At 58.1% G+C, this 27,966-nt stretch overlaps 1 protein-coding gene across 1 annotated transcript in view; it reads left to right on the top strand.

Moving 5' to 3' along the window:
- The first annotated feature begins 6,584 nt into the window (after nucleotides 1-6,584).
- The window catches only part of PKP1 (plakophilin 1), a 39,823-nt gene continuing 18,441 nt past the window's right edge, over nucleotides 6,585-27,966 (top strand). The window contains exons 1-2 of the mRNA XM_024749660.1: nucleotides 6,585-6,786; nucleotides 15,612-15,718. Of these exons, the coding sequence (XP_024605428.1) occupies nucleotides 6,585-6,786; nucleotides 15,612-15,718 (309 nt within the window). The remainder of the gene's footprint in view (nucleotides 6,787-15,611; nucleotides 15,719-27,966) is intronic.

Here is a 27,966-nt window from a genome sequence, read left to right on the forward strand (position 1 = left end):
GGAGACAGGAGGTGTGGGGGGGAGGGAAGGACGCTCTGTTTATTATTAAGTTCCTGCAGTATACCAGGCACCAGGCTAGACGTTTGATAAATATTTTATACATATTTATGGTCACAAGAAGCCTGTGAGGTAGGTGTGACTAACCTCATGTTACAAAGGAGGAAACTGAGGCACAGAGAGGTCAAGTGGCTTGTTCAAGGTCACACAGCTAGCAGTGGCCCCCAAAGCCCCTGTTCTTGTTTCCCAGCTGCCTCCTGGGAAGGCCCTGGAGTCTGCGCTCCGGTGGCTTCCGGTCCTGCACAGCCATGTGCCTCCCCGCCCCCGCCCCCCAATCCTGAGGCTGGGGCTCCCCCTGAGCCCAAGTCCTATCGCAGGTTTGCAAAACGTCACTGCTGGCCAGGGGGCAGGGCAGCTGGAAAGGCAGGTGCTGGGTTTGCCGGCGTGGGGAGCACAGAACTGGAATTTTGGGTTGGCAGAGGCGCGGGGCCCAAGCAGATCTAGTGCTGACAGCAGCCAGTTGGGCCGGGCTGGACCACAGCTGGGTTATTCATCACCTTCCCAGCCTCCCGGGCTGCCGCCCCACCCACCGCACCCAGGGAGACCAGAACTGCAGCTCTGAAAGGCTCTGAGCTCTGGGAGATGGAGCACACACCCTGGCCTTGCCCCTTGGCCCCCCCGGCCCAGCCGCCTAGGACTCACCCAGGCTCCCCTTGCTCTCCAGGCCTCGGCACCCAGTCTTCTGCTTGTTCTCCCTCCACTGCCGGCCCTGCCCCCTCATCTGGGCTGAGCACAGCAGGGGCGGACGAACGGGCACAGGTGCCCCTCTTGTCCCAGCCTCGGGCATGGGGGGCCCAGTCACGTGCTCTCATCGTCTAATCAAGGTCCTTGCGAAGGGCTTGGGGCGTGGCCCCTGCGGTTCCCACCCCTCTGTTCTCCATACCCCCAGGGGGGGCCGGGAGCCTCTCTGCGGCCCCTCTGGACCCTCCGGGGAAAATGACCCTGGGCGACAGGGCTGCGGGCACCCACACCTAGGGTGGCGTGAGTTAACACCAGGAGTCAGGTCCAGGGTCTGTCCATTCCTACCCTGTTCCCCTGAGGGCGGCAAGGGTCCAGGATTCTGCGAGGGGTCAGCACAAAGTCCATTCATTCAGGTCCTTGGGAAGATGACTTCCCAGATTGGTTTCTCCCAGGATGACCAGGCCAGGGCAGGCGGGGAGGGAGTTCTGACTTCCTGATGCGGGTCTCCCTCAGGAAGTGCGAGGGCAGGTGGGCCCCTTGTGCTCCCTGGAGGCGTGGGAGGATGGGCTGGGGCCTCGGGTGCAGCCCCCAGGGTATCCCTGACAGCAGGTGGTGAGACAAAGGTCGTGAGAGAAATCAGTGTTTAGAAAGGCAAAGGCTCGACCAGGCTGCACTCAGCGTCCATTATCCCAGAGACCTGGCTCTGGAGCAAGGGGGTGGACTCGGCTGGACCCAGTAAGCATTTACTGAGCGCCCAGTGTGTACCAGCGGTGTGGACGGTGGGGAAGGAGAAAAGAGCAGCACACAGCCCCTGCCTCAGGCTAAGAAGGTGACGGGGACTGTAACACAGGTACAGCACCTGCTACAAAGTGTCCCAGGAGAGGGCACTGAATTCATTCACTGTCGGGGAATTCCTCGGCAGGGATAAACCGGGTTGATGAGCTGACGGGTGGCAGGAGGCAGGGCTGGAGGGTCTTGTCCCCCTCGTTTCGGGCCTCTCAATCCTCTTAGAATAAGATTCAAACCCCGGACAGAGGTCTAGAGGGTCTGGCACGATTCTGTGCTGGTGGCCTCTGTATTCGCACATGGAAGCATCTGGAATGTGGCTGGTGTGTCTGAGGAGCTGACATTTTAAAATTTATTTTAAAAAAGTTTTAATTGAAGTATAGTTAATTTATAATGTGTTTCAGGTGTCCAGCAAAGTGATTCAGTTGGACATATATATATTCTTTTTCAGTTTGTTTCTCCTCATAGGTTATCACAAGATGCTGAGTTCCCTGCGCTAGACGGTAGGTCCTCATTGTTCATCTATTTTATGTATAGTGGTTTGTATCTGCTAATCCCACACTCCTAGTTTATCCCGCCCCCCGCCACACTTCATTTAGCTGTAACTGGTTCGATCCGCACAGACACGGAACATTGCCGTCATCACCCAGAGCTGCGCAGGACAGCGCACCCTGCCCGCCTGTGTCCACCTGTGCGCACCTTCTCCTCCCCACGCCGAGGCCGCGCTGGTCTGTGGGCCCCGAGGACGTGCCAGGCTCATGGCCTTTACCCCGTGGTTCCCTCTGCCTGTGGCACCTTCCCCCACTGCTGAGATGGGTGGCCTGCGCGCCCCTCTCTGACCCCTCCCTGACCACCGCTCAGAGGGTGAGCGAGAGCGGACCCGGCCATCCATCACAGTTTTGTCCGTGGGGACTGGCCTGCCGTGTAGCCGTTTAGCACTCGGGACAGACTTACGAGACAGCCTGAGTGAGCCGCACGCAGAGGAACGTATGTGCAAAGGCGCAGGGGAGGCATCGGCGCCGGGCGAGTCAGGCAGGGCTGGCAGGAAACAAAATGAGAAGGGAGGCTAGTGAGAGGTGGGGGAGGGGCAGCGGGGTCCCCCAGGGAAGGCTCTACAGCTCCTGACTTGGGCTGCTACCGGGGATCCCACTAGCTGACCGGGGACTCAGCTGGAAGAGACCAGGCAGCCAGAAAGCCCAAAGCTACCCGGGACAGGGAGGGGGCAGGGGAGGAAGGACTGGGCTTCACAAGGGGTCCACCCAGGAAGCTACCGCTTCCAGCTCCGTTTGGGGTTCAGGTAGAGGTGGTCCCCTCACCTGAGGGGCTGGAAACAGCAAGGAGTAGCTTCAACCCTTAGAAGCAGCAGGAGCTCCAGAGGCATCGTCTCAGCCTCCACCCGAGCCAGTGTTCCTACCTGGCCCAGCTGTGCCTCCCTCACCTCTAGGAGGTGAGTTGGATAAAGACAGGAACTTCGTCTCTTTCGGCCTCATGTCCTGGCACGGGCCCTGCCTCGTGGGAGGGCCTCACGAAGTACTCATTGGATGAGTGAATCCATATTCCGCCTCTCGGAGAGCCCTGAGTGTTGAGAGCGGAATCTGGGTCCCAGGCAGTCTGCAGGGCAGGCAGCGGAGGCCAAGACCCCCATCCACACCCATCATCCCAATGTCTCTGAGGATGAGATTGACTCATCTTGTTTCCGAATCCAGTCAAAATTAACTTCTTCCAAGATGCCTTCCCTAGACCACCCCACACCCTCTAAACTCAAATCCACCCGCACCCACTCGGGTGTTTTCACCATCTAAAGGCATGCCGTTCAGAGCGCGCTCATTTCCGGGGCCTCTGTGACCTCTGTTCCTCACTTGGGGACTGTGACCCTCTCCTCTGGCCTGTTCCAGGGGCAGGGCCCCTAAGGGGCGGGGCTTGGGCAGGCAGGAGAGAGAGGTGACAGGAAAAGCTGTGGCCCAGACCAATCTTCCCAGCCAGAACAAAGCTCCCTGTGGCCCCAGACCTGTGGCTTGAGTCACCTTCCTTTCTTTCTCCCAGGTCGGGGGTCAGACTTGGTTCAGATCCCGGCTGCACCACTGACTTCCTGTTTCTGAGTGTGTTTTCTCATCTGCAGAACAATACCTCCTGGGGGGTTAGTGGGAGATAAAATAGTGTCTGCAGAGTGGACGGACCGGTGGTGCCAGCGCTCCCTCCATCCACGTCCACATCCAGACTTTGTTTCACCTTGTCGTTGGGGTAGGAGAGGCAAAGTCCAGAAGACCTGAGTCAAGATTCTCCTGCTCTAAAAACCCCCATAACTGACAGCTGAATTATAGAGTGTTTGGGCTACGGTGGACTTGGGGAGCTATCAAATCTACCTCCTTGCTTTACAGATTTGGTGGGGAGGATGGAGGAGGGCACCTATCCAGCACCATGAATCGAGTTAGGGATACCGCTGGAACTGGATCCCAGGTGGCCTGGCTTTCGTGCCTTGTGATGGAAACAGATGCTGTTAAAAGGTTGGCCCATGGAAGGCTTTTAGCCACTGCTCGTCACAGGGGAATCTCAAGGAGGTAGCCAGGCCCTGTCACCGAGTGCCCAGGTGCTGGATCCAGGCTGCCTGTGCTCGGCCCTGCCTCTGCCACTTACCAGCCTCGTGACCATGGTGAGCCTGTTTCCTCACCCGAAAAAGGAAGATGTGGCTGCTGGTACCCAACCCATAGGATGATTGCATTCAGATGAGATGGTCTAGGTAAAGGGCCCAGACTGTGCCTGATTTGTAGGAGCACAGCAAATACTTGCTGTGGCTGTCCATAGATCAAAACGTTAATATCAAAATAATAGAGAAGCATCTAGAAAAACTTCATATCTGGAAACCATTTTAAAGATAATCCGTTTCAACCCCCAGGGGCTAAGTATGGCCTATTATAGCAGTATGGGCTACTCCCGTCACCTCCCTCAGGGCCCTTCTACATCCTAAAGGTGGCAAAATTATCATCATTTAAAGATGAAATGAACATTTATTATGGCCAGCATATTAGGTTGTAGATGCGCGCCAAATGCATGATACAATGGACTTGTGTTTTTATGTGCTGTCGTGTATACTTTATAAGATGTTGGGCCCCTTCTGTCATCGGTGTGCGCTGTACTTTAAGGCCCATTTTGTAGGACTTTTATAACGGAGGCCAGATAGCGTGGAGGGGAGCGCACTGGCCCTGGAGACACCAGGCCCGACTGAAATGTAGGCTTTGCCACGTATTAACTGGTGACCACGGGCAAGCTACCTCCTCTTCGAGTCAGAAAACCGCAGAGGCTGGGCTGGGTGATGTCCAAGGCTCGGTCCAGCCCTGGCAGACTATGGCTCAAAGCAGAATCTCACAATCTGAAGTGATAATCAAGGTCTACAGGGGTTGAGCTTTGGTATCCACGACATACCGTTGGTCACATCTCCGGTTTATTTGACTCTAAGTTCTTAGGGACATAACCCTCAATTATAAAACTATTTCTATTGAATCCACGATGTGCTTTACGATTTTCTTCTCTGCACGTGGCTCCCAGGAATGCATTACGGAGAACAGCTGGGCTCCCGCATATAACACCCACGTCTGAGGAAGCGAGCGAGTGACCATCATATGGTCCCTGAGACCATCCCTGGGCTTCTCAAGTCTACCTCACAGAACTCCCGACGAGCATAGGTTCCGAGGGTCCCTTCCTCTGCAGAGCAGAAGGGCCGGCTGAAAGTGAAGGGTGTGAGCTGTGAGTGCCAACTACAAAGGACAGCAGAGGTGATGGCTGGAGGAGCCCGGAACACAAAGAAACTGACAGGACTGCACTGTCCGTTCAGCACTGGATGTCCAGCATGGGAACCCTGAGTTGTCAAGAAGTGCGTAAATGTGCTCAGGGTCTTTTGCCAAAGGGGGAGAGGCAGGGGTGTGCTGCCCTTAGAAAGGTTTCCATCAACATAGGTTTAAAATATTCAGTTCCTGTTACACACCAGATTCCCTGGCGCCGGCTACCTCGGGGCCTGAGGACAATGCTACAAGAATGAAACATCACTACACACGCCCCAGGGAGTATGGGAGAATGCACACAACGTCCTAGGATGATAAGTCCACAGCCGGGTAGTTTTAAGGGGTAGGCTACCTTACGGTTTTTCAGTAAGGATCTGGGTAGGATTCAAATCAGACTTAATCTACCTTAAATTAGCTAGTCTTCATTTACTCATCCGTTAAAACATATTTTTTATTGAGTCCCGAAGATGTACCGGGCACCCATTTTAGGGGCTAAGTCTGGAGTTTCAGAGACACCCACTGTTCACCTGGTGTTTCCCCTGGCATGCCCATGCCCTGGGGGGTGGGTACTACTTTGTGGTTTTGCATCTCAAGTCTCATCCTGCTGTGGGCTTCAGGCCCTCACCCCCTCCCTGCAGGTTGGAAGCTGTCTTGGAGCAGAGAGCCTTCGGACCGGGCTGCGCTCCTTGCCGTCAACCTGGGAGCCCCCATCCACAGGGCCGGTCTCCGCAGTGACCTCTGCACGGAGGCAGATGGGCATCTGGCTGTGCAGGGGGCCCAGTCGAGAAAGACTCCTTTTTCCTAGAGAGAAGTCTCCCTCAGTCCCGAGCTGAGCACGCACTCTATCCCTGAGCGCGCAGGACCGCCGGGACAGAGGGCGGCTCCCCGGCGGAGGCCTCACCTCGGCAGGTCGCGGGGAGAGGGAAGGGGGACAGAGGAAGAGAGAGCACGGTCCAGGCTCGGGACTTGAAGCCCCGCCCCCAGAGCGCCCGGCCCGCAGCTCAGCGCCCGGGGCTCCGCTGGAGCGGCCGCGGCGGGGAGGGGGCGGCGCCGGGCGGGGCGGTATATCCAGCGCGGCGAAGGGCGGGCCCGTCAGTGCCTGGGCCAGGACAAGCCGGGTGGAAGTACCGGGAGCAGCAGCCGGCAGCCGTCACGCGCGTGGCCGTCGCTCTAGGGGCACAGGGAGCCTCTGAGCACGAGAAGACCCCGCTGCCGTCCCGCACGTCGCGCGCCCCGCACCTCGCACCTTGCCGCTCGCTTTCCGGGCCCGCGCCCCGCGCCGCCATGAACCACTCGCCGCTCAAGACCGCCCTGGCCTACGAATGCTTCCAGGACCAGGACAACTCGACGCTGGCCCTGCCGTCGGACCTGAGGATAAAGACCGGCACGTCGGGCCAGCAGCGCGTGCAGGAGCAGGTGATGATGACCGTCAAGCGGCAGAAGCCCAAGACTTCCCAGTCGTCCACCCCGAGCCACTCCAACCGAGGTAAAGGCCGGATGCGCGCGTGGCCGGGCGGCGGGGCGCGGGGCGCGCGCAGACCCCAGCAGCGCTCCCCTCGCCGCCGGGTCTACTGTGCAGCCGCCGCTCGGCGGCGCGCTCACGGTGTTGGCGGGTGGAGACGCGGTGGGAGACGCAGTCAGGGCCGTTCTCGGGGCCCAGGGCTCTCTCTTCCCCGGCCTGCTCCGGGGAACTGTCTCCGCGTCCTGTCTTACCCGGTCGCCCGGGGTCGTGCGCCTCCCTCACCCCGCCCCATCTTGCCCGGACTTAGCTGCGGGATCTCGGTGGCTGGGGGGGTCCGGAGGGAGGGCGGTGCGTGGCTGCCCGACGGGCAGGGAGTCACGGAGACCCGAGTGGAGGCCCAGGAGGGGCGGGCGGCTGGGGAGGTGGCGCAGGGAGCAGACAAGCCCTTGTGACTGCGCGGCGTGGTAGCGGGAGCCTCGCACCTGGAAGAGGCATGTGTGGTTCCAATGTCGCCCCGGGCCAGTGCGGACCCTGGGGACTGAGGCCGGGAAGGGGACCAGGATGCCCTCTTTCCCGTGGCTGAGAGAAACCCACTTTCCCACGGGATTCGCCCTGACCCACTCAGCTTGCCTAGAAACAAGTGTCTTAGGGGCAACTAGGGAATTCTGTGGCCAAGGTTGGGAATCCCCCGCCCTCGACCCCCCCGCCTCGCTGGGCCCTCGTGGTGGGCACTTGTCCATCTAGGTGCCGGCCTGGCCAGCCCTCTCCCCCTTCCACGGTAAGCTCCCCCACCTGAGGGCGGCCAGGAGAAAGGGGTAGGACCCCTGAAACGCAAGGAGGAAGGTATGATACCTGACAGGGCCCTTTGCGGAGGATTTTTAGACCAAACGCTTTCATACAAACAATTCCCAGTGAGAATTACACACAGATCAGGGCACCTTCTATTTATTTATTTAAATGCTAATAAAGACGCTGCAGACTGCAAACCAGTACAGGTCATCCAAGATTTATTTATTGAAAAAAAGATATATTGATCAAGTCAGGTGTTCATGAGAGAGCGGGGAGAATGAGGGTAGTAAAGAGGTGGGGACAAAGGGGATGAAATCCTCACCGATTCTCCCACACACGCGTGCGTACGCGCACACACACACACACACACACACACCAGCTCACGATTTCAACCTCTGTGCCCCCGCCCAAGTGGCCCCCGTGTAGAGCTGAGGGGGAGAAAGTGGCTGGCGGAGGGCTCCCCTGCACCCCAAACCCAAAGGTCTGTGCGGCTGTGCCCCTTACCCTGGCCTGGGCCCCTACTCCTCTCCTTCCAGACCCCCACTCAAGATCACAGCCTCCAGAGCGCTTGCCCCCTTCCCTTTTGTTTGGTGCCTTGGTAGCTGCTTCCAGCCTTATTTGGAAGTAGGTTTGGGAAACAAAGTGCCCTTCCTGGCCACAGCCCAGTCACAGCTCAAGCCAACCTCCTCTCTCCCTTGCTGCAGACTCACCTGTCCCCACCCCACTCCCGCTCTGTCCCTGGCCTGAGCTTGAGGCTCGCAGCTCCAGAAAAGTCTCAGACCAGCCCCGGGGACCCAGACACCCCCTCTGATTCCCCCATGGGGCGCTGGCTGGGCACTGTGCCCCTGGCCTCTCTCTTTGTGGGTGACACATCCACCCCTCTTCTCTCCACTTCTCCATCCCAAGGTCCTCCGGGGGCGTCAGCAGGCAGGGGCGGACTCTGATGGCTAGTGCGTCCCTCTCTGAGGGCTGACCCTGGAGGCATGTCCCCTCTACCCCTGGCTCTGACCAGTTTCCCCAGCGGCACTGTAGCTGGGAGAGGCCGTCAGGCCACCTGCAGCTGGTGTTTCTGGTTTATCCGGCTTTGTCTCTTCGCCAGCGCCGCCCAGGCGTCCCCCGTTTGTTCTGTGACTGCCTCTCCCCGCTTTGGTCCTTCTCTGTCCTGTTGGTTTCACTCCATGTGTCTGCTCTGGTCCCCGGAGGGGTGATTGGCGGCTGTGAAAGGACCACACCCCAGGCCATCCCCCTCGCCCCCTGCACAGACTCGAATTCTCTTTCAGTTGCCCGAGAGAGAAGAGCAGGTTTCTCTGGGGTCTTTGATTCTCCTGGGCCCCCGCCCTGAAGAAGGCCAGGTGCGCCCCCACTGACCGCAGAGGAGCTGCCTCTCCCTGTAGCCCTGTAGGACAGTCAGGGGTCAGCCACCCAAGATCCTGGCAGTAGGAGTGTCTTTTGTTCGGAGCCAGCCCGTAGGGCTGCCTTCCATCCTGTCAGGGAGGGGCCTTGAGCCGCCGAGGGCTGGGTGTGGGACCGCGTGGGAGAAGCCTGGCATGAACGCCAGTCTCTGCCGTGCCCTCCCCAAAACACGGGCCCAGACGCATGGCCCACCCTGTCAGGCAGTCCCCGGACAGGGAGGGGTTCTCTGGGTCCTGGAGACCCGCAGGAGGAGGCTGCTCAGGACCCGCCCACCCATCTTCTCCTGAATGGGGCCCCTGAGCATTGCTGCCCATGCTTCCCGAGGGTCCCCGTGGGGCAGCGGGAGGAGCCCAGGGACGTGGCTGCCCAGCCGGAGATCAGGGCTGGGAAACATGACCTCCTTGCGGCGGGCGGGGAGCCGCTGCGGGGTGGGCCGTGGGGTGAGGGACTGGTGCGCTGTCGTCTGGCCCAAGCGGAGACAACTGCCATTTTCATGCCCTTAATGCTCCGCTTGGAATCTCTTCCTAAAGCTGAACCCAAATCTCCTCTGATCCAAGTCCGAAGCCGCTGCTGCCACACACACACACACACACACGCACACACACTCACACATACATGCACACACGCACACAGACACACACGCGCGCGCACACACACATACGCACACACTCACACACACACAGCTCGGTGGAACCATCTGCCTTCCACACATCACTCCAGGGAGTCTTAACCCACATGCTCTGCCCACTGCCCCGGGAGCCATCGTCAGCCTTGGGCCCGAAGGTTCTGTCTCCATTCTTCTCAGAAGCACCATTTCCCACCTGTGATGGTCAGAGGTGGGGGTGGGGTGCGCTGGACAGGTGTCCTGCTCCCCGGGGCCCTCCTGGGGGCAGGCTTATGCCCAGGGGAGCCAAGACCCTGTCTTAGGGCCCCGCTGGCCGGCTCCCTGGATTCATGGGGGGCTGTGTCTCGGCGTGACCCTCCACCCTGGGAGGTTCTGCTGTCTCTACTCTCCTGGAAGGTGTCCTGCCCTGACCACAGGCTGGGGTTATTTTCTCGGGACCAAAACTGAGACGGGAGGAGGTACGTGGTGTCTGTGCTTAGGCCTGCCCCAGCAGGGAAACATCTTAGTTAAACTTCAAGCAGACCAGTTCTCATTTCTTCACAATGCCTCCTCTAGGAGCTGAGGACTTAGCCAGAATTTCCACCGGCCTGTTACAACTCCTGCAAAAATGCCGAGTATTCCAGGGTGTTCCCCCACCACATCCTGCTCCTTTGCTAAGCTCATTGACAGAGATTAGAAAACAAATAAACAAAACAAAAGATTTCCTCTCCCCACACACGGAATTGTAAATATCAATGAGCCATTTGTTCTAGGTTTAAAACTCTGGGAGATACTTCTGCGATAGGGTATGACCTGTAGAAGTTCTGTGATGTTTGAACAAAACAAAATGGAGGACTGTTTTCCATGGAAGGTAGCCTCCTGTGAGGCTCTTTGTAGGCACACGCCACACAGGCACGCATGTATGCACACGTAGACCCACCGCTGTGCACACACACGTGTCCTCACGCACACGCGCATTCACACGCGGCCCGCCTCGCGGCGCTTGTGCAGCGGCAGGAGTCCCGCTGGTGTCAGGAGGCTTGAGTTCTCTCTGATCTGTTGCCAGCTGCTGTGTGATCTCGGGCAAGTGGCTGCCCCTCTCTGGGTCTGTGCAACTGTAAGAGGTGGGGTGAGATCATCTCCAGATGTTTCCCTGGAAATAGATGGATAACTCACTGCTTCTGCAGACGGTTTCCCCAGACCGTCCGCAGCTGCAAAAAAAGCTCCTCCCCTCAAGACACGGCCCTCACGGTTTCCTTCCAGGAAGCATCAGATCCCCAAAAACCATCCCCCAAAGCACTGTCCTTGAGCATGGTTACACGTCGGAAGAGTCTGGGAATTTCCGGCCCCCAGAGGTTCCGGTTCAGTTAGTATGGGGACAGCGCGGGCGTGTGGACTTTTAAAGGCTCCCAGGCGGTTCTGATATGCAGCAAAGTTCAAGAATCCTCGTTCTGGCCCTCACACAGAGACTCCCTGTGGGGACCACCCCCGTCACAGGCACACACCTCTACACACACACACAGGGACGGGCATCTAGTGTGGTAGTTGCTGGTGACGATGCTTTACCCTGGACCCCCTCGGGGGGCTGAGCCCAGGCCCCAGCACGCTTCTGCCCTCAGTCCAGCACGTAGGCTTAGTGGTAGCCACACACAGGTCGTGAGGAGGAGAAGCAGGTTACCAGCAGAGCTGGGTTTGGACACACCCCGGTGTGCTTTGGTGTTTCCGTTCTGTATGCGTGCCCAGGAAAGGGCAACGACTGCGCCAGCGTGTCGGGTGGGGTGGAGCTGAACTCCTCCCGTCCAGGACAGGGCGGCGTGTCCACGAGCACCCCGCTGGCCTGGGTGGAGGGCAGAACATCCCCTGCGATGTTCGAGGGGCAGGAGCTGGGCTGCGGGACAGTCTGGGGTCCCAGACATCTCCGTGCCCTCTTCCGACAGTTCTCCTTATTGTCTAATTTAAATTCCTCTTGCTGTGGGCCTCACCCTGCTGGGCACCCTGGATGGGACGGATTTAGGGGGTGAAGTAAAGGCGTTTCTGAGGCCGAGAGACAGTGGGCTTCCTTTCTGAAGCTTTTTGTGCTAAGGAACAGATGTAAGTGCAGAAGCAGCTAGAAGAGGCAGGAGCCTTGTGAGACGCAGGTTCCCTCTCTGGGAGGGCCTGTGGCTAGCAGGGACGGGGGTGTGGGGAGACTGGGGTGGAGGAGAGGCGTTTTGGGCAACCTCTGCCCCTGGGGCAGCCCTTTGGCCAGGCTGGCCAGTGTCCCGAGGGCCTTCTCCAGGTGAGTCTGGTCCTGGGTCGGGGTGGGTGGAGAACGCCCCCAGCAGACACACACAGAGAATGTACAGCACAGACTGTGTCAAGCAGGTAGACCGAGTGCTGACACGGCTCGGAGGGAGAGTTGGGGCGCCGGGGTGGGAGGTGGTTCTTCTCCAGGAGGAGCTGGTTTTGTGCAGGGTTTGGGCTCCAGGGAGAGGCTTGGCTGAGAAGGAGAGCAGGAATGTTTCAGGTGTGGCGGGTGTGACCCATGGAAAGCTTGGGGGTGGAAGGATGAGTCATACCTGCGAAGGTTCATCCATCCCAGTGGGGAAGGAATCCCGGGGGTCCTGACAAAGGGCTGCCCAGTGACACAGGGAGAGTCAGGCCACCGTGCAAGGCCAAAGGGAAGGGGCACCGGGGTGCTGCCGTGTGCGGGGTGGGTTTTCTGAGATGGCTTGTCACCCGGAGCAATGACCCACAGTGAGGCTTGCAGCGTAGGGAGCGGCCGGCCATGCTGGTCCACAGGTAAGGCAGACCTCTGCTCTCTGACCCCGGGCTTCTGTGGGAGGGCAGATGCCTGGAGGCAGACACACAGTTGGGCCACACGGAAAGGCCCATGGGCCCTTCCAGCGACAACAGCGAGTGCAGTGCTTCCCGGGAGGTGGGGTGACTGTGGGGCAAACTGGTGCTGGGACCCCCCTCCCTTCCCACCTCTGGACCAAGAATCCTCCCTGAGCATATAGCCTTGGGCGTTCTGGCTCCAGTCTCTCCCCGGTTCACCGACCCGCCAGGGACCTCTTTGGGTGGGAGGGGGGCCTGGTTGAGTGGAGGCAAGGACCCCAGTCCCCTGCTGCAGTTATGGGAACACTGAGCCTCAAGGCACCAGAGCTGGGCAGGGGGACCGTACCTCACCGTACCCTGCACTGAGAGGACAGGCAGCCTGGGGCACGGGGACCAGGTGGGGGTCATCAGAAAAGGCTTCCTAGAAGTGACGTCCAGTGAGGTCAAGGGGCCAGTGGAGAAGTGCAGGTCATCAGAGCCATCCCATCACTCTCAGTGAGAAGCTCCATGTTCTTCCTGCTGAACTTGACTTTCAGAGGGCGGTACTTCCCAACCAGACCCCCCAGGGTCAGGAGAGGGAGCGCTCACTTCTGCTGTGGGAGTAACAGTCTCACAAACGGCTCGCCTCCCACCTGCACCCCTTCGGGTATCTGGCACACTGCAAGGTGTGACTGCAAGTGTGTGAGGTGTCTGGACTCCCCACCCTCGAAACCTCGGCCCAAGGGCAGCTGCCTCCTGCCAGAGAAGCAGTGCTGGCTGGTGTGATGGCAGCTACATTCTCACAAGGAGGCCAAGCCAAGCAGCTCATGGTGGGAGTCAGGCAGTTTGACCCCCAGTTGCAGGTGATCTTGGGGAGATGCCTTCAGGAGCTGCCTGGAAGGGCCTGGAGGCCTTGGCCCAACCAGAAGTGAGAGTTACAACCCACACCTGTCATCACCACAGTGCCCCCTGGGTCACAGGGACTGGCCTTGGAATGATAAGGTACTCCAGAGGTCATCTGCCTCCACGGCAGAGAACTCCCCACCTGTCGCACAGTGGAGAATGAGAGGGAGGCAGGCAGGTGCAGGGTGTCGGGGAGGATATGCTTCACCTGATGACCAAGAGGGCGAGTGACATCACTGCTGACAGACTCCCTCCCGAGCAGGGCGGAGGCTCTGTGGGAGCCTGCCCTCCACGGAGCCTCCTGGAGACGCCTCTCCCATAACTCTGTGTCTGTCACCACCCCAGATTTTTCATCCAAAGCAGCTGGCTGACCCACGCTTGCCCTTGGGTGAGAAATCCCTGCCCAGGTGAACCCTGCCTTGGCCTGCCCTGGAAGGGATGTCAGGAGTGGGCTGGACGGAGGGGAGATGGATGGGATGCTGGCTGTCGGCCACCGGGGTTCCTGGCTGCAGCCCCTTTTCTCGGTGAGAGCGAGTTCTGGGCGTCCACGCCCATGAGATTGCCTCCAGATTCGTCCTGACAAAGGCAGCTTTTCCAGAGCTTCTGGAGAAAGGAAGAGGCATGAGCTGCCAGGGAGCTTGGAGCAATTCAGAGCCTCAGGGACGTCCCTTCTGGAGCCAGGCCTGGGCCTGGGGCTTTCTGGGGTGGGGACACCTCTGGGGGACCCTGAGGCAGGCAGCAAAGGAGGTGGTGATGTAGCCTTTGATGCCCAAACTTCTTCCTTGCTGAGCCCTGTCTCTAGAGAAGAGAGGTCAGGCTTCTCTGAATGCCCAGACACAAGTCACCGTAATCACACAACCACGGGACCTTGAGGTCCAGAGAAGCCAAACCCCTCTGTCTGTAGAAGAGGAAGCCAAGGCCGAGAGAAGGCAAGTGCTTTGCCCAAATGCCGGAGCCAGGACCAATTCCAGCACCACTAGGCGCCCAGGACAGTGGGTCTGTGCCACAGCCGGCAGCCCCAGTGGCCAGTTGATCCTCTGTGATGGGGGGCATGGAGAATCAGGGACACTGCCCCTCCTGGGAGCTGTTGGGGGTCACCTGGCTCTGGACAGAGGAGGTGGCACCAGGCAGGGACATCTGCCACAACCCAAAGCTGCCCCTCTGCTCTGTCTTCTCCCCCCACCTCAGATACTCCAGCGCTCACCCCCAAAGGCTTGGGAGTCTGAGGGAGCACAGCCGATGGGGAGGGGTGAATTGAGCCAGGTGGGATCCCGGCCGGACCCTTCCCCTGATGCTGGGTCAACCCCCTCTCCCTGGATCGACTTTCCCCAGGGACCATCGCTTAGTAAGAGTGTAGGACCACCCTTGCTCCGGATGCCCAGGCCATGGGGCCATGGTTCCTAGTCTAGGAAATGGGGCACCAGGCAGGATGTGACCTGGGGTACGGACAGCAGGACAACCTCTTGGGCGGGGCCCGGTTGCAGGTTTTGAACTTGGGTTTACAGACGGTTGCGATTCAGTGGCTGTGGCCGAGGAAGGAAGGCAGACTCGGCACGGGACACGGTGTGAGCAAAGCCCCAGGCAGGTCACTGTCAGCCTCGCTTCAAGGGCAGCAGGACAGCGGGAAGAATTGGGCTGTCCTTTCGGGTTCCCCAGCCATCCGGTGAAGGAGCCTAGCGTCCAGGCTGCCTTCTGAAATCCAAAGCCACTTTACCCTTAATAAGAGTAATGACACTCTGTCCTCCCCGGAGCCTGTCATCTGTGGGCCCCCAAGCACTTGGAAGACAGTTCATTAATCCTCACCGGGCCTTTGAGGTTGGTGGCCGCTCCCCCTGCAGCAGCTGGGGCACCTGGGAGATGCAGGAGGGGGCGGAAAGCTGGGCTCGGGGACCAGAGTCCCGCGTGGCGTCGGCCCCGGACCCTGCGGAGCTGCCCTGCGGCCCTGAGGCTCTGGAGCTGCCATGTGGAGCTCCAGGCTGTCGTCCATGAGTGGGAAAGCCGTCCTTGTGGAACTCGGAGCTGTGATTCCCTGGACCGGGATGACGGGGGCCTGAAGCCCTCCAGGCCAACTCCTGGCCTGTAGGTGTCTGCCCACCCCCGGCCACAGGGGTAGACCCCCAGGAAGGGGTCGGCCGAGGCCCTCGGAGCTGACCCTGCAGCCATCTGGCTGTGGAGGGCCAGGTGGAGAGAGGGAGAAGGTGAACAGACGGCTGCTTCCCCGTTCTCCTCCTCCAAGGCCTCAGCCCTGGTCTCCGAGGGCCACAGGGCACCAGATGCAGAGGGGACGCAGTGGGCAGGAGGGCTGTGGGGAGCGAATGGCCTAACCCCTGCCCCTGTCCTCAAGGTTCCATGTATGATGGCCTGGCCGACAATTACAACAGCTGCGGGACCACCGGCCGGAGCAGCTACTACTCGAAGTTCCAGGCGGGGAACGGCTCGTGGGGCTATCCGGTAAGGAGCTGCTTCCCGTAGGGTGTGGGTTCAGGCTTCATGGAGGAGAAGGCGTGTCCTGGTCGCCGAGACAGTGGTGCGGGGTGGGAAAGGTCCCCGAGGGGAGGCCCCCCAGCTCTGACCGGGTCCGTTTGCTTGGCCATCATTTCACACGTGGCTCTCACTGCAGCCTCCTGTCTGACTGGATATTTCTGAATGGCTCAGATGAGAACATTTTAGAAAAAGCGTAAAGAAAACATCATATTAAAAAAAAAAGTCCATTTCCCAATATATCTGATTTGATCATAGATTTGAAAGAAGTTTGAATTCTCGTGGTCCAGTCATGTATAGGTTAGATGTTTCTAGAAAAATCCCGAAGGAACCCTCTCCTCAGTATGTGCTGATGACCAAGGATGTGTGCCCAGGGGGGAATGTGGCTTGAGTTTGTAAGTTGGACAAACCCGCGTTCAGATTCTAGCTGTGTTACTGCCGAGCACATGACCTTGGGCGAGATTCTTCTACCTCTGGGTCTCAGTTCCCCCACATGTAAAATGGATATAACACAGTCTACCTCTGGGGATTATTGTCAGGACTAAACGAAATAATGTGCATTAAAAAAAAACCTGATTGGGCTTCCCTGGTGGCGCAGTGGTTGAGAGTCCGCCTGCCGATGCAGGGGACGCGGGTTCGTGCCCCGGTCTGGGAAGATCCCACATGCTGCGGAGCGGCTGGGCCCGTGAGCCATGGCCACTGAGCCTGCGCGTCCGGAGCCTGTGCTCCGCAACGGGAGAGGCCACAGCAGTGAGAGGCCCGCGTACCGCAAAAAACAAGAAAAAAAAAAAAAAAACCTGATTATAATCATTAGCCTGCCGATGCAGGGGACGCGGGTTCGTGCCCCGGTCTGGGAAGATCCCACATGCTGCGGAGCGGCTGGGCCCGTGAGCCATGGCCACTGAGCCTGCGCGTCCGGAGCCTGTGCTCCGCAACGGGAGAGGCCACAGCAGTGAGAGGCCCGCGTACCGCAAAAAACAAGAAAAAAAAAAAAACAACCTGATTATAATCATTCTTAAGAATTTTTTTTTAAATTAGCATGAGTAGACATTATCCTAGATCCTTTAATCCCGGCCCTGTCATTGTCTTTCTGTGTGATCTCATCCCGCTATGCCCGTCCACCCATTACTGAACAAATATTTCTTTAGCCCTAACCCTCCATCAGGCACCAGGGCAGATGCCCTGGTTCAACCACACAAGCCCACGCAGGAGTTTTCTTCTACTCCACAATCGGGGTGTCGGGCTAGGTGACACCCAGGTTTGCTCCCGGTCTGCAAATCCTGTGGCTTCCCTTTCGTTTTGCTTATTTCAGCATTAGCCTATATTGTTCTGGAAATCCTTCTGTGAGGCCCTTCAGGCCTGTGCAGCTGGGGATAAAGGCCGCTTCTCCACGGGACTCTGGGCTCCGTCTGCTTGGGCCTCAGGTTTTAGCAGCTTTTGCTTTGAGTCCACATTGCTCACAGACGTCGGGGTCCCGGGCAGGAGAGAGGTGGGAGGTTTATGAGTGAGGTGTTCCCTGTGATCCACTGGATTCCTTCCTACGTAAGTTCTCACTGGGGCTGATTTGGGAGGATCTGTCTTTCGTCACAGCTTTAACTAGGTTTGCTGTGAATTTATTTCCCTCCCTTTTTCCCGATTCTTGATGTCAGTTGATCCCCTCAGTGCCGATAACCGATAAAGACAGTTGACTGAGCCCAGTAGGCGGGCAGACCAGGCGTAGATGTGAGTAAAGGGCTTTGACAGAGAGACTGATGACCAGGCAGAATCCGAGAAGATGACTTCGTAATGCCCGTGAAAAGGATTAGGAGAGACCCAAGGAGGGGCAGGTGCCTGGACGGGACCAGCAGACAGATGAGTAATCGTGCTGACCGCGCAGATGTTATGTGTCTTTACAGTGTTGCATTGCCCAGTCAGAACTTGGCGCTTGGGTTCCCGCCCCGGGCCTCTGCTGCTCTCTGGCTCTGTGACTTTAGATCAAGCTCTGATTTCTCTGGGTATCAGTGTTCTCATCTGTGCGTGCTTCACCTCCACTCAGGGGTTGACGTGTTACATTAACCGGGACGTGTCATCAGATGGGCAGTGAGGGGTTGTTACATGCGGAGATTTGTAACCAGGACCTGCAGGGAACTCGTTCTGAGGGCGGCTGGGTTGAGCACTGCTTCTGGTCCATTAACTCGATCCTCACCGGCTCCCAGCTGCCCCTACACCCTCCCTGTGACTGTTTTCTGACGCCCGGTGAGAATTCCCTCCTTTCCCGAACCCCAAGGCCCAGCCCTCATCGCTCCTTCTCTCTGCCGGCGGGATTTCAGAGTGACTCAGTCAGGAGCTGCCTGGGCACGTGTCCCGGCTCGCTTAGCTCAGGAGGGGCTGTGGGACACGGGGCTTTGGTGGAGGGAGGCGGATGGGTGGAAGGATTGATGCTGGAGCCGAGCACGTCAGCCACGATGGCGGAACCGCTAGTCAGGACTTAGGGGAAGGGGGGCAGGGGGCAAGGCAATAGGGGTGCCATGGGATTTTCCCAGGGATTGGCACAGCTGAGCCAGGGGAGTTCAGCGCCCCCACTCCCAAGAAACGAGCGCAGAGGGCAGGGGGAGGGAACAGGGCACACGGCCCCCCCTCAGAGGAGCCTCCATCTGCCCTGGGAGGACCGCAGACAGATGGAATGCAGGTGTCGGTTGCTAAGCTGGAGGAGTCCAGCTGTGCCGCCATTGCTGGAAGTGTTTCTGGAACCTCTAAAAAAATTATTTTTTATAAAATATAATTGTTGTTAGTGCCATTTTAGGGGCCATCTAAGAAAACCAGCCCCGTTTGTGTGTTGTCAGGACCTGCGTTTGAGCAGAAATGATATTAAGCCCTCTGAGAGCCTCACTCCTCAGATTTGTCTTGTTTCAAATATCAGATCAACTTCAAATAACAAAGACTGGTCACCGCTGACTATGTATTTTATTTAAGTATGCAAAGGGTCTGTGGGCACTTCCAAAAAGAAAGTTCTAAGAATGTTTGAGAAGCAGTGGTGGTACCTTATGATTTTACCTTATATTCTAATTCAGCAATAGTCTTCTAATTTAAAAAAACAGATGAGATATATCTCATCCTACTATTTATAATCTATGATCACTTATATCACAAGATAAGAAAATTGAATATAGATGGTTTTGTCATAGAATGAAACAGAGTTAGTCTGACACACAAAAAGCATCAAGGGGCTTAAGGAAAAGAAGAACTGGTCCCGAGAAAGTCGTTGGCCAGTTGTTCTCTATTCTCTCCTGGTCCTCGGAGACCGTATCTGCTGGTCAGTGATGCCCAGAGGCCCAGGGAGGAGCAGGTGAGCTGGTGCAAAGGGTGGGGCACATCCAGCCCTTTTGCGCTCTTTTGTTGGGCATTTTATGGGATGTTTTCTGGTGTGTTTTTTTTTTTTTTTGCAGTCTCAGTATTTTAAAACTATAGCATGTTCTGGGGACTTGGAACAGACGCATGAGTTCAGATCCCTTCATTTCCCCCCTTCCGTCCCCCAGCCAAGCCTACTCTTTCCTTGATGAGTCAGCCTCACATAAAAGATGCAGGGCAGTGGCCCCTTTTTCCTTCCTAGACTCAAGCTGGAGCCACTCAGCTGTGGGGGTCAGGGTGGGCTACCAAGTCAAACATAAAGAAATGCAATATCTGCGACATACTGGTCCCACAGTATTATTTGTTGTTTACCTGATAGTCAGATTTAACTGGATGTCCTGCATTTTTATTTGCTGGACCTGGCGTTCCCCAGGTCAGGGTGTATTTCCACTCATTCCCTGTAATAAAAACAAGACTCCCTGAGTGCCCCTGTCCTAGGTTGGGGACCGAGGCAGAATTACTTTAGGGGAGCAAAGGGAGGCTGACGGCCCCCCTGAGGTCCTTGTACGGGGCACTTTGAACATGTCCCCTGGGTCGGCTGACAGCAGGGTGAGGGAGGAGGGAGCAGAAATCACTGAAAGCACGTGGGTTTGTCCTGGATGACGTTGTGGCAGGTGGACAGTTTAGCGTCCAGGGAAGGTTCTGGATTAAGAGGAGGGTCTCCCTTTCCACCGCCTCCAGCCCCAAATGGTTTTCCTATTTACAAATCAAGAAGCATATCTAGAGCGCTTACGTGCCTCTGAGCGTCACGTGGAGTGAAATGTGCTTTGGTTATGGACGGGCCTAGAGCGTCCCACCGGAGCCGATCCCACGCGCGCAGCAGCTGCCAGGCGGTCTGGGCCAGGGTGTCCCGTGGGGGTATCGTGCTGAATCCCTCCACCGTGCTCAGTTACACCAGCCCAGTGCTCGGGGCGGGGGCAGAGGTCAAGACTCCCCAGGAGAACGGCCAGGGGAAATTCTGCCTTCATTCTGGTCACTGACCCCATTTCTCTGCCTTAATCCAGGGTTCAGGGAATTCCCCTGTGGTCCAGTGGTTAGGACTCCGAGCTGCCACTGCAGGGGGCACGGGTTCAATCCCTAGTCGGGGAACTGAGATCCTGCATGACGCACGGGGAGGCCAAAAAAAAAAATTCTTAAAAAAAAAAATCCAGGATTCGCTAGCAAATCTTCCTCCCAGCCTCTTCTCAGCTGTACTTGCTTAACTGATATGTCAGTATTTGGTGATCCCATCACGACAGGGTCTCCTGGACCACGTGCTGGGGACCCTCTCCCTGAGGGGGACTGGTCCTGCCCACCCCAGACCCAGAGACGCCTGGGTGGCCCTCTTCTGTAGATGAGAGGGCTGAGGCTGTGCACAGCTCCGTGGGGCATGGGAACCCAGGCTCTGGTGAGCCATGTGTGCACAGGGTCTGCAGGCGGCAGGGCCCAAGGCCGAGGGGCTGCCGGAGAGGAAATGGTGGGACTCTAGCCCTTGAAGCAGAGAAAGGTCCCAATAAACACAGACCCCTCCCATGGCAGGTGGTGTGGAGGGACCAGCCCTAGGCCCTCAGCTAGCTGGATGACCCTCGGCAAATTCTTAACCTCGGCTGCTTGCCCATCTCTGAAATAGGTGAGAATTCCTATCTCGAAGGGCAGTCGGGGCTGTAAATAGGACACACCCGATCGGGTAGGAGGCCTGGATTCTGGTCTCAGCTTGGCTGCTACAAGCGGAGGGAAGGACCCGGGGGGGTCTTCACCTCCTGAGACCTTTTCTCATCCACGGAGCAAGGCTGTTGGACTAGACCTAGCCAAGGACCCCTTCAGCCCCGACTTTTCAGGGTTCTGTGCGGCTCGAGAGCTTCCTCTGGACAGCTGCGGGAGCCACAGCCTGGGCCTCACGGTGGTCTCCGGGGCCTGCAGGTGGGTGAGGGCTTCTGCATGACCTCCCCGCTTTCATCTGGGCACCTCCAGGCACCGGGGAAACAGCAGGCAGTTAACCCTTGCAGCAGGATGGAGAGCTGGTAGGCCCTCATTTCCTTTAGCTCTACAGAGGGGAGGCGGGCCGGTAACTCCCAGTGCTTAAAAACCCCGCCCCGCCTCCGGCCCTGCTCCCCTCTCTCAGCTGGGTTCTCTGGCGGGGTGCCTGCCCTCCATCTGGAAAGTCTGGGGAGAGAAGGATGGAGGGGACGCATGCACCTGCCCTACAAAGAGGGGGTGATCGTCGTGCTTGCCAGCCCGGCGTCCCCCTGCCAGCAGTGACTCACCCCCACCCAGTCCCGCAAGCCCCAGGCTCTCGCCCAACGAGGATGCTGCTGTCGAGGGACAGAATTTGTCCGAGACAGGAGGCAAGGGAGTGGGGGCCGCGGGCCGGCCCCCCGCCCAGGCTCCCTCCCTGTAGGAGCAGCGCCCGGCTGGGCATCGCTGAGGCTGGAGACATCCCCTCTGTTCAAACTCATACGCCCATGTCGTGGTCTCCCTCGGAGTGGCCATGTGCATGGGGTGGCCCTGCTTTCCGTGCCGGACGATCCTGCTGGCCCCGGGCCGGAGCGTCCTTCTGAGCCCCTTTTCACCGAGTGCTGACTCCAACCTCTCGGAGAGGCTGCTCTTCCTGGCTCAGATGTGGGGGGAGCAGGGACTCTATAGAGGCCAGGGGTGAGGTGGAGGAAAGGCCACTGGCCTGGGCGTGGGGCTCCGCAGCACTGCCCAGCGACCGCTGCTGGCCCTCCATCCCTGCCGGGCCCCGGGTGCATCACAAGACCGTCTGCTCGGCTCTGACGTCCTGTGTTGTATGTCCTCCCTTGGGGCAGAGAAGTCGGCACCGCGGGCCGGTGAAGGGAGAGGACCCGTCCCGCAGATCAGTGCAAGCGGAGTCCCAGGACGGGCTCCAGGCGGGGAGCTGGGCTTGGGGGCTGCCCTTAGCCGACAGGAGCGGGCAGAGGGGTGCTGCCAGGCTTGGAGCTGGGACCGTAGCCCCCGGGCCGTCCTTTGTGAGTGCCCACAAGGCACAGGCATCACTCCGAGAAGGGCAGCTCCAGAGGCCAGGCCCAGGAGAGGGCAGTCACCTGTCACTGTCCCAGTTGGTGGACCCTTGTGGGGGAGGGAGGCGGGCAATTCGTCGCAATGTCCAGAGAGACGTGTCCGTCCGTGCAGGGGACTCAGTGTGGCCACTGTGTGGTTGGTGGGTGGGAGCATTGGGCTTTGCCAACCCTGGACAGTCTGCAGGGGCCCCTCCCAGATGGGCTCGGGAAGGAGTTCCCCCTCCTCTGAGAGAGGACCGAGCCTGGTTTTACATCTTCCTTTGGCTTTAATCCACCTGTCACTTCCGGTCAGCGTCTTTCCCCAAGAAGGAGGCTCCCCTGTGATCTGGCTTTGTTCCCACCTTCCTTCTCACACACGTGTCACAGTAGAGCCGCTGAAACTTTAGAGGGAAGATTTGAAGAATCAAGGACAGTTGCAAACTTCTTTATTTCGCTCCAGAAGAAAATTAGTGAGTTTTAGTTTTGCCTTTTTTTTTTTTTAACTCCTGACAAGAGCCAACAAGACTTGAAAGCCCTAACGCGCTAGTTAAAAACAACTAACAGGGGACTTCCCTGGTGGTGCACGGTTAAGAATCCGCCTGCCAATGCAGGAGACGCGGGTTCAAGCCCTGGTGCGGGAAGATCCCACATGCCACGGAGCAACTAAGCCCGTGCGCCACAACTACTGAGCCCACGTGCCACAACTACCGAAGCCCGCGTGCCTAGAGCCCGTGCTCCGCAACAAGAGAAGCCACCGCACGGCAACAAAGAGTAGCCCCCGCTCGCCGCAACTAGAGAAAGCCTGCACGCAGCAACGAAGACCCAATGCAGCCAAAAATAAATAAATAAATTTATTTATTTAAAAGAAAACAAAAGCAACTAACAGACGAGACACCAGCGTGAGAGAGGGTGTGATGAAATGCTGGGGTTTGCAGCACGAGCTCCTTAACCCTCTCCGGGCCTCAGTCTCCTGGTCTGTCATTGGCGGGTGGGACCAGGTGACCACCCCGCCTTCTTCCCTAGCTCCAGCCCTGGTCCCCAGGGTCCTGGAGGTCTGGGGACGGAGCCCTGGGGTTCTGGGTTAGCAGGCAAGTGCCGGCTTTGCCAGGACCGCCACCTTCATGTTTGGTGGGCTGTCAGTGGGAGGAAGCCCAGTCCTCAGAACCCCTTGAATTATGGAGCGGTTTGAACGTGTACAAGGTAATCCTGTTTCCACTTCCCAACCTGATCCTTCCACCTTTGTGAGATCCGGATGGGTGAACTAGTTCCTGTTATTCCGATTTTATTCGCAGGGAAGTCAGGCTATGGAGAAGTGCAGGGGCTTGCCCGGGAGGTACCTCACAGGTAGACTGGGCAGAACTGGGTCCAGAGCCCAGTCAGCTCTGCGTGGGGTGTCGGGGGACACGAGGAGAAGGAGGAAGAGTCAGGACCTTGTCTCCTGCCCGGTGGGCGAGCGACAAGGGCTCCAGAGCCAGGAGGGAGGAGGGGCCCTGAAGGAGGCCGCCAAAACAAAGCCCTGGGCAGGTCGTCCAGGGCCTCTATTCTGGTTGCAACTGCCTTTTGTCACCAGACTCCGCTGACAAATGCAGCAGCCTTTCCCGTAGGTGGATGAGGACCTCACCCCGCCCTAGGGTGAGGCTCAGCCTCCCCGCCCAGGGCCCGGCCCTGGCATGCCGCCACCAAGGACTTCCAGCTGCAGGAGAGCAAACTTAGCTGAAAAGGAAAATCCAGTGGGGCGGGGGTGGGAGGAGGAGGTGGAGACACAGCTGGGGAGGGGTGCAGCTTTGGGGGCTCTAGCAGGGGGCACCCCACACACACACCTGCACAAGGTCGTGGCCCGGAGTGGGGGTGAAGACGGCCTCCTGGGTTTGTTCCGAAGCTCTGAGTTAGGCTGGGGAGAAGGGCGAGTGTGACTCCAGCGGGGCTGAAACGACACTAAAAGTCAGAAGCCTTACAGCACTGGCTCTAGTTGGGGAAACCGAGAGGCTCAGAGAGGTGAGGTGACCGCCCAAGGCTGCACAGCCACTCAGGGTAGAACCAGGACTAGAACCCGACCTCTGGGGCCCCTGCCCTGTGCTCCTGGTCACACTGTCACAGGAGGGGACCCCGGCCACTGCAGGCAACAGAGTTTCATCTGATCTCTGCTGTCAGAGGTTTTACAAAATCATCACACCAATTATTATTTACTCATTTTTAATAAACTTCCTTTTAAATTTCAGTGCATACGTTTTGAAAAGAAACTTTGTATCAGTAACTTGAGAGAAAAAAAAGGTATCCTTTGCCATAAAAGAAGGCTTACCATAATTTAGAATCAATAACAATAAATAGAAGGAAAACAAATCATTGTTTAATTCCAAATGGGTAAAAAGGCTTTTTATCTTTCTGCCCAGAAAGGGAGGGAGGTTGGCAAATGTTAAAGACACATCCTGGCACCAGCCTGGACCTTCTCCTCACGGTAGATCAAAGTGAAAGAGGAGTTTTCTGTGAGCCTCAGTGCTACTTATTGGCTGTGCCCTTAAATGCCCTAAAGTCACCTCACGACTGCTGATGGAGCCTGGCCCACCCTTGGGGGGGTTCTGGGTCATAAGCTCGTCATGCAGGGTAATTTTCCCAAAGCTGGTCCAGCAGGTCAGGTAGAGACAAGGGCCAAGGAGAAAGGTGACCAGGTGGCTCCCCTCCCCTCACCGGTGACTGCCCTGTGCCCAGCTGAAGGCCTTTTGAATGGAGCATTCAGATCTTTTCTTTTCTTTTTCTTTTTTTAATAGTGATTTATTTAGGCCGCGCCAGGTCTTAGTGGTGGCATGCGGGATCTTCGTTGTGGCATGTTTTTTGGTTTGTTTTTTTTAGTTGTGCCATGCAAACTCTTAGGTGCAGCGTGCATGTGGGATCTAGTTCCCAACCAGGGATGGAACCCGGGCCCCCTGCATTGGGAGCGCAGAGTCTTACCCACTGGACCACCAGGGAGATCCCTTGAATGGAGCATTTAAAGATGAGGTTTCCGGCCAAGGTCTGTGGCCCTCTGTACTAACCCAGGGCCTGCCGGGCACCAAGCCCTGCAGGATCAATTGCTCCTGGGGAGGGTCGGTAGGAGACCCCAGGCTCTCCCGATCTCCCCGCAGCCCTAAGCAGCTCTGGGAGGCCCACAGAGCTGGGGGAAGGGCCAGGTGCCATGGGAGGAGGCCTGGAGGGAGCTGGGGGGCTCGGGGCAGGCCCTTCTCCTCCCTCTGACTGCCCCCGAGGCTGGGACGGAGGTGGCTCAGCTTCTAGAGCCCCAAGAAGCTCAGGACGACTCGTCTTAGTGCAGGAGACTCCGGGCTCGGCCTCAGTCGGCAGTCTTGACGTGATGTCCTGATGTCTCAGGGCAGCTTGTGTGCTCCAGGAACAAGCATGGGTGCAGGGCATGGGGGCCCGCGCTCACTCCTCCATGCCTTCCCTCTCGAGACCACCCCCCCCGGCCAGCCCTGCTGTGATCACAGGCCGCCTCGCCCGTAGGCGTCTCTCAGGACAGAGGGCCTTCCAGCCGGGCTCTGTGGGCAGTAGAGCCTTATCACGTGTCACACGGCCGGTCAGCTGCACTCTTCTTAAACGTTTCCCACCATCAGCCAAAGAGGAAGAGCAGGCATCTCTTGTGTCTGGGGCTCTGGGGAGGGGTTTCTAGGTGAGGGGCCAGCGAGTAGCCCGAGGTGGTAGTGGAGCCTGTCCTGCAGAAGCTCTGGGCCATTTAGACTTCACTCATGTCACCAGAGTCTGGTGGCCAAGTGGCTGGAGGACGAACACCAGGAAGGTCAGAACCCTGGGTCCTGGTTCAGGGTCTACCCCGTCTTAGCCTCAAGTTCTCCGAGCTTAAGAGGTGCTCTCAGAGAGAATGCAGTTGCTGCTGCCTGTCCCGGCACCTCCTCGGCCAGGCGGGGGACGGAGGCTGTGAGGTTCCAGCAAGAGGTTGAATGGGAGGGCTGTTTACAAACTGAAGTACCAGGCCCGCTATGGGGTTCTTAGGATAAGCTCGAGGCACTTCCAAAGACCTACCCGCCTGAGTCCACCCCCAGCCAAGTGATGTGTGTCCCACGCAGGCGGGTGTGCACATGGAGTGTGTGTGTACACATGCACACAGGCTCGTCTTCCAGTCGGGGCTGTGTCACCAAGCCCTGGAGGGTCCAGCCAGTCGTCCCTTCCTTCCTGTGAAATTTCTGGCTGTCTCCTCAGTGGGAGTGGGTTTTTCACCAAGGAGTCTCCAAGGAGCTCTTTGTTGGCCAAAGAAGAATCTGCTTCTCAGGATGTTGCCGTCTTGCAGCGTCTGGCCCTCCTCTCATGGCTGGTAAGTGCCTCCTGGCGCAGGGCTCGGGTGGCAGTTCAGGGGCACCCCCAGTCTCCCTGCACAAGGTGGGGTGCCTGGCCCAGCGGGAGCTCCCTGACGCTCAGGTCTGCTGTCTCAGGAAGCTGGCACTTCCTCGAGGTTCCAGGAGTTCTTTCACGTGGGAACCTTGGAGGGGCCCTCACTTTTCCCTCCCCAGGACGAACCATCACGGGGAAGAAGGGGTCGGCCTCTGGGTTCCAAAGTGACCACAGAACACGGAGCTCCTGGGGAGCAGAAGGACCGTGCCTTGGACACTTCTGAGCCCATGAGAGAGGTGGCCGAGGTGCAGGGATCCTTTGCCTCTTGGGAACTGTTGAGAGCTGCCTCTGAAAGGCAGACACCTGCCAGGGGGTACTTCCCAAAGTGAAGCCCAAGGTTTCCACGAAGAAAACCTGAGGTCCTTGTCCCACAAACCCATCCTGGCGGGTCAGGAGCTGAGAAAAACCCACGTCTCAGGTGTGCAGGGGGAGAGGTCCAAGAACAGAGTTTCAGGAAATAGTTTCTCCCACAGATTACTGATGAAACGGGGAGCAGGATGTGAAGGCAGAGCTGGGTGCTGGAGCTGGGAGCTGGATGCTAGAGCTGTGCTGGGTGCTGGAGCTGGGTGCTGGATGCTGGGTGCTGGAGCTGGGAGCTGGGTCCTGGAGCTGGGTGCTTGGTGCTGGAGGTGGGTGCTGGATGCTGGAGCAGCTGGGTGCTGGGTGCTGGAACTGGCACCGTTGTATTTTCAGACATCACATGTCATGGAGGCCAGCTCTCGGCCAGGTGCTGGAGCACACAAACGCACTTTGTGCCCCCCGTTCCCGCCCTGTCGCCAGTAGCAGCAGGAGCCACGGTGGGCCTGACCCTTGCCCCCGGCCTGAGAGGCAGACTTGGAGCCTGGAGCCCAGGAGGTCAGGTGGCTTCTTTCCCCAGAGTTGTGGCCTCTGTCCCTGGAGAGAGCAGTACCTCCGTGAAAGGCCCACAGGCTGCAGTCCGAGCGCCGTAGGCTCTTCTCTACCTGGGCTTCATGGTCCAGATACTTCAGAAAACCTTTCTGAATTACCCACAACAGTTCTTACTCCTGCCCTGGTCACTGGGAGTTCAGTCCCGACCCTACGAGGTGATAAGGGACACGCCGTTATTAACCAGCTCTCTGGTGAAATCTGCTCTCAGAATGAACATCAGAACTTTCTTCTTTTCATATTAAAAACATTCAGGTGATAAAAGATGCCCAGCCCCCGGCACTGAATTTCAGTTTCAGATTTCTGTGGTGCCTCCCCTGAGCCTGGGAGCCGGGCCTCCATTAGTGTTGTCCAGTTCGCAAGCCGGGGGATCTGCTGGTCACTGGGTGCGGGTGACGGACTCTCTGGGGCAGCTCCTCCCACCCTGAGGGACTCCCTGGCCAGGGTACCCGCATAGCTTCCTCCGGGCCCACACGGCAGGGCCTCCAAGCCGAGGGGCTGCTCCGTCTGTCCTCCACGCTCCGCACGAAGCCGCGT

The sequence above is a fragment of the Neophocaena asiaeorientalis genome, unplaced genomic scaffold (assembly GCF_003031525.2).
Source record: "Neophocaena asiaeorientalis asiaeorientalis breed wild unplaced genomic scaffold, Neophocaena_asiaeorientalis_V1.1 scaffold44, whole genome shotgun sequence".
Taxonomy (NCBI): domain Eukaryota; kingdom Metazoa; phylum Chordata; class Mammalia; order Artiodactyla; family Phocoenidae; genus Neophocaena; species Neophocaena asiaeorientalis.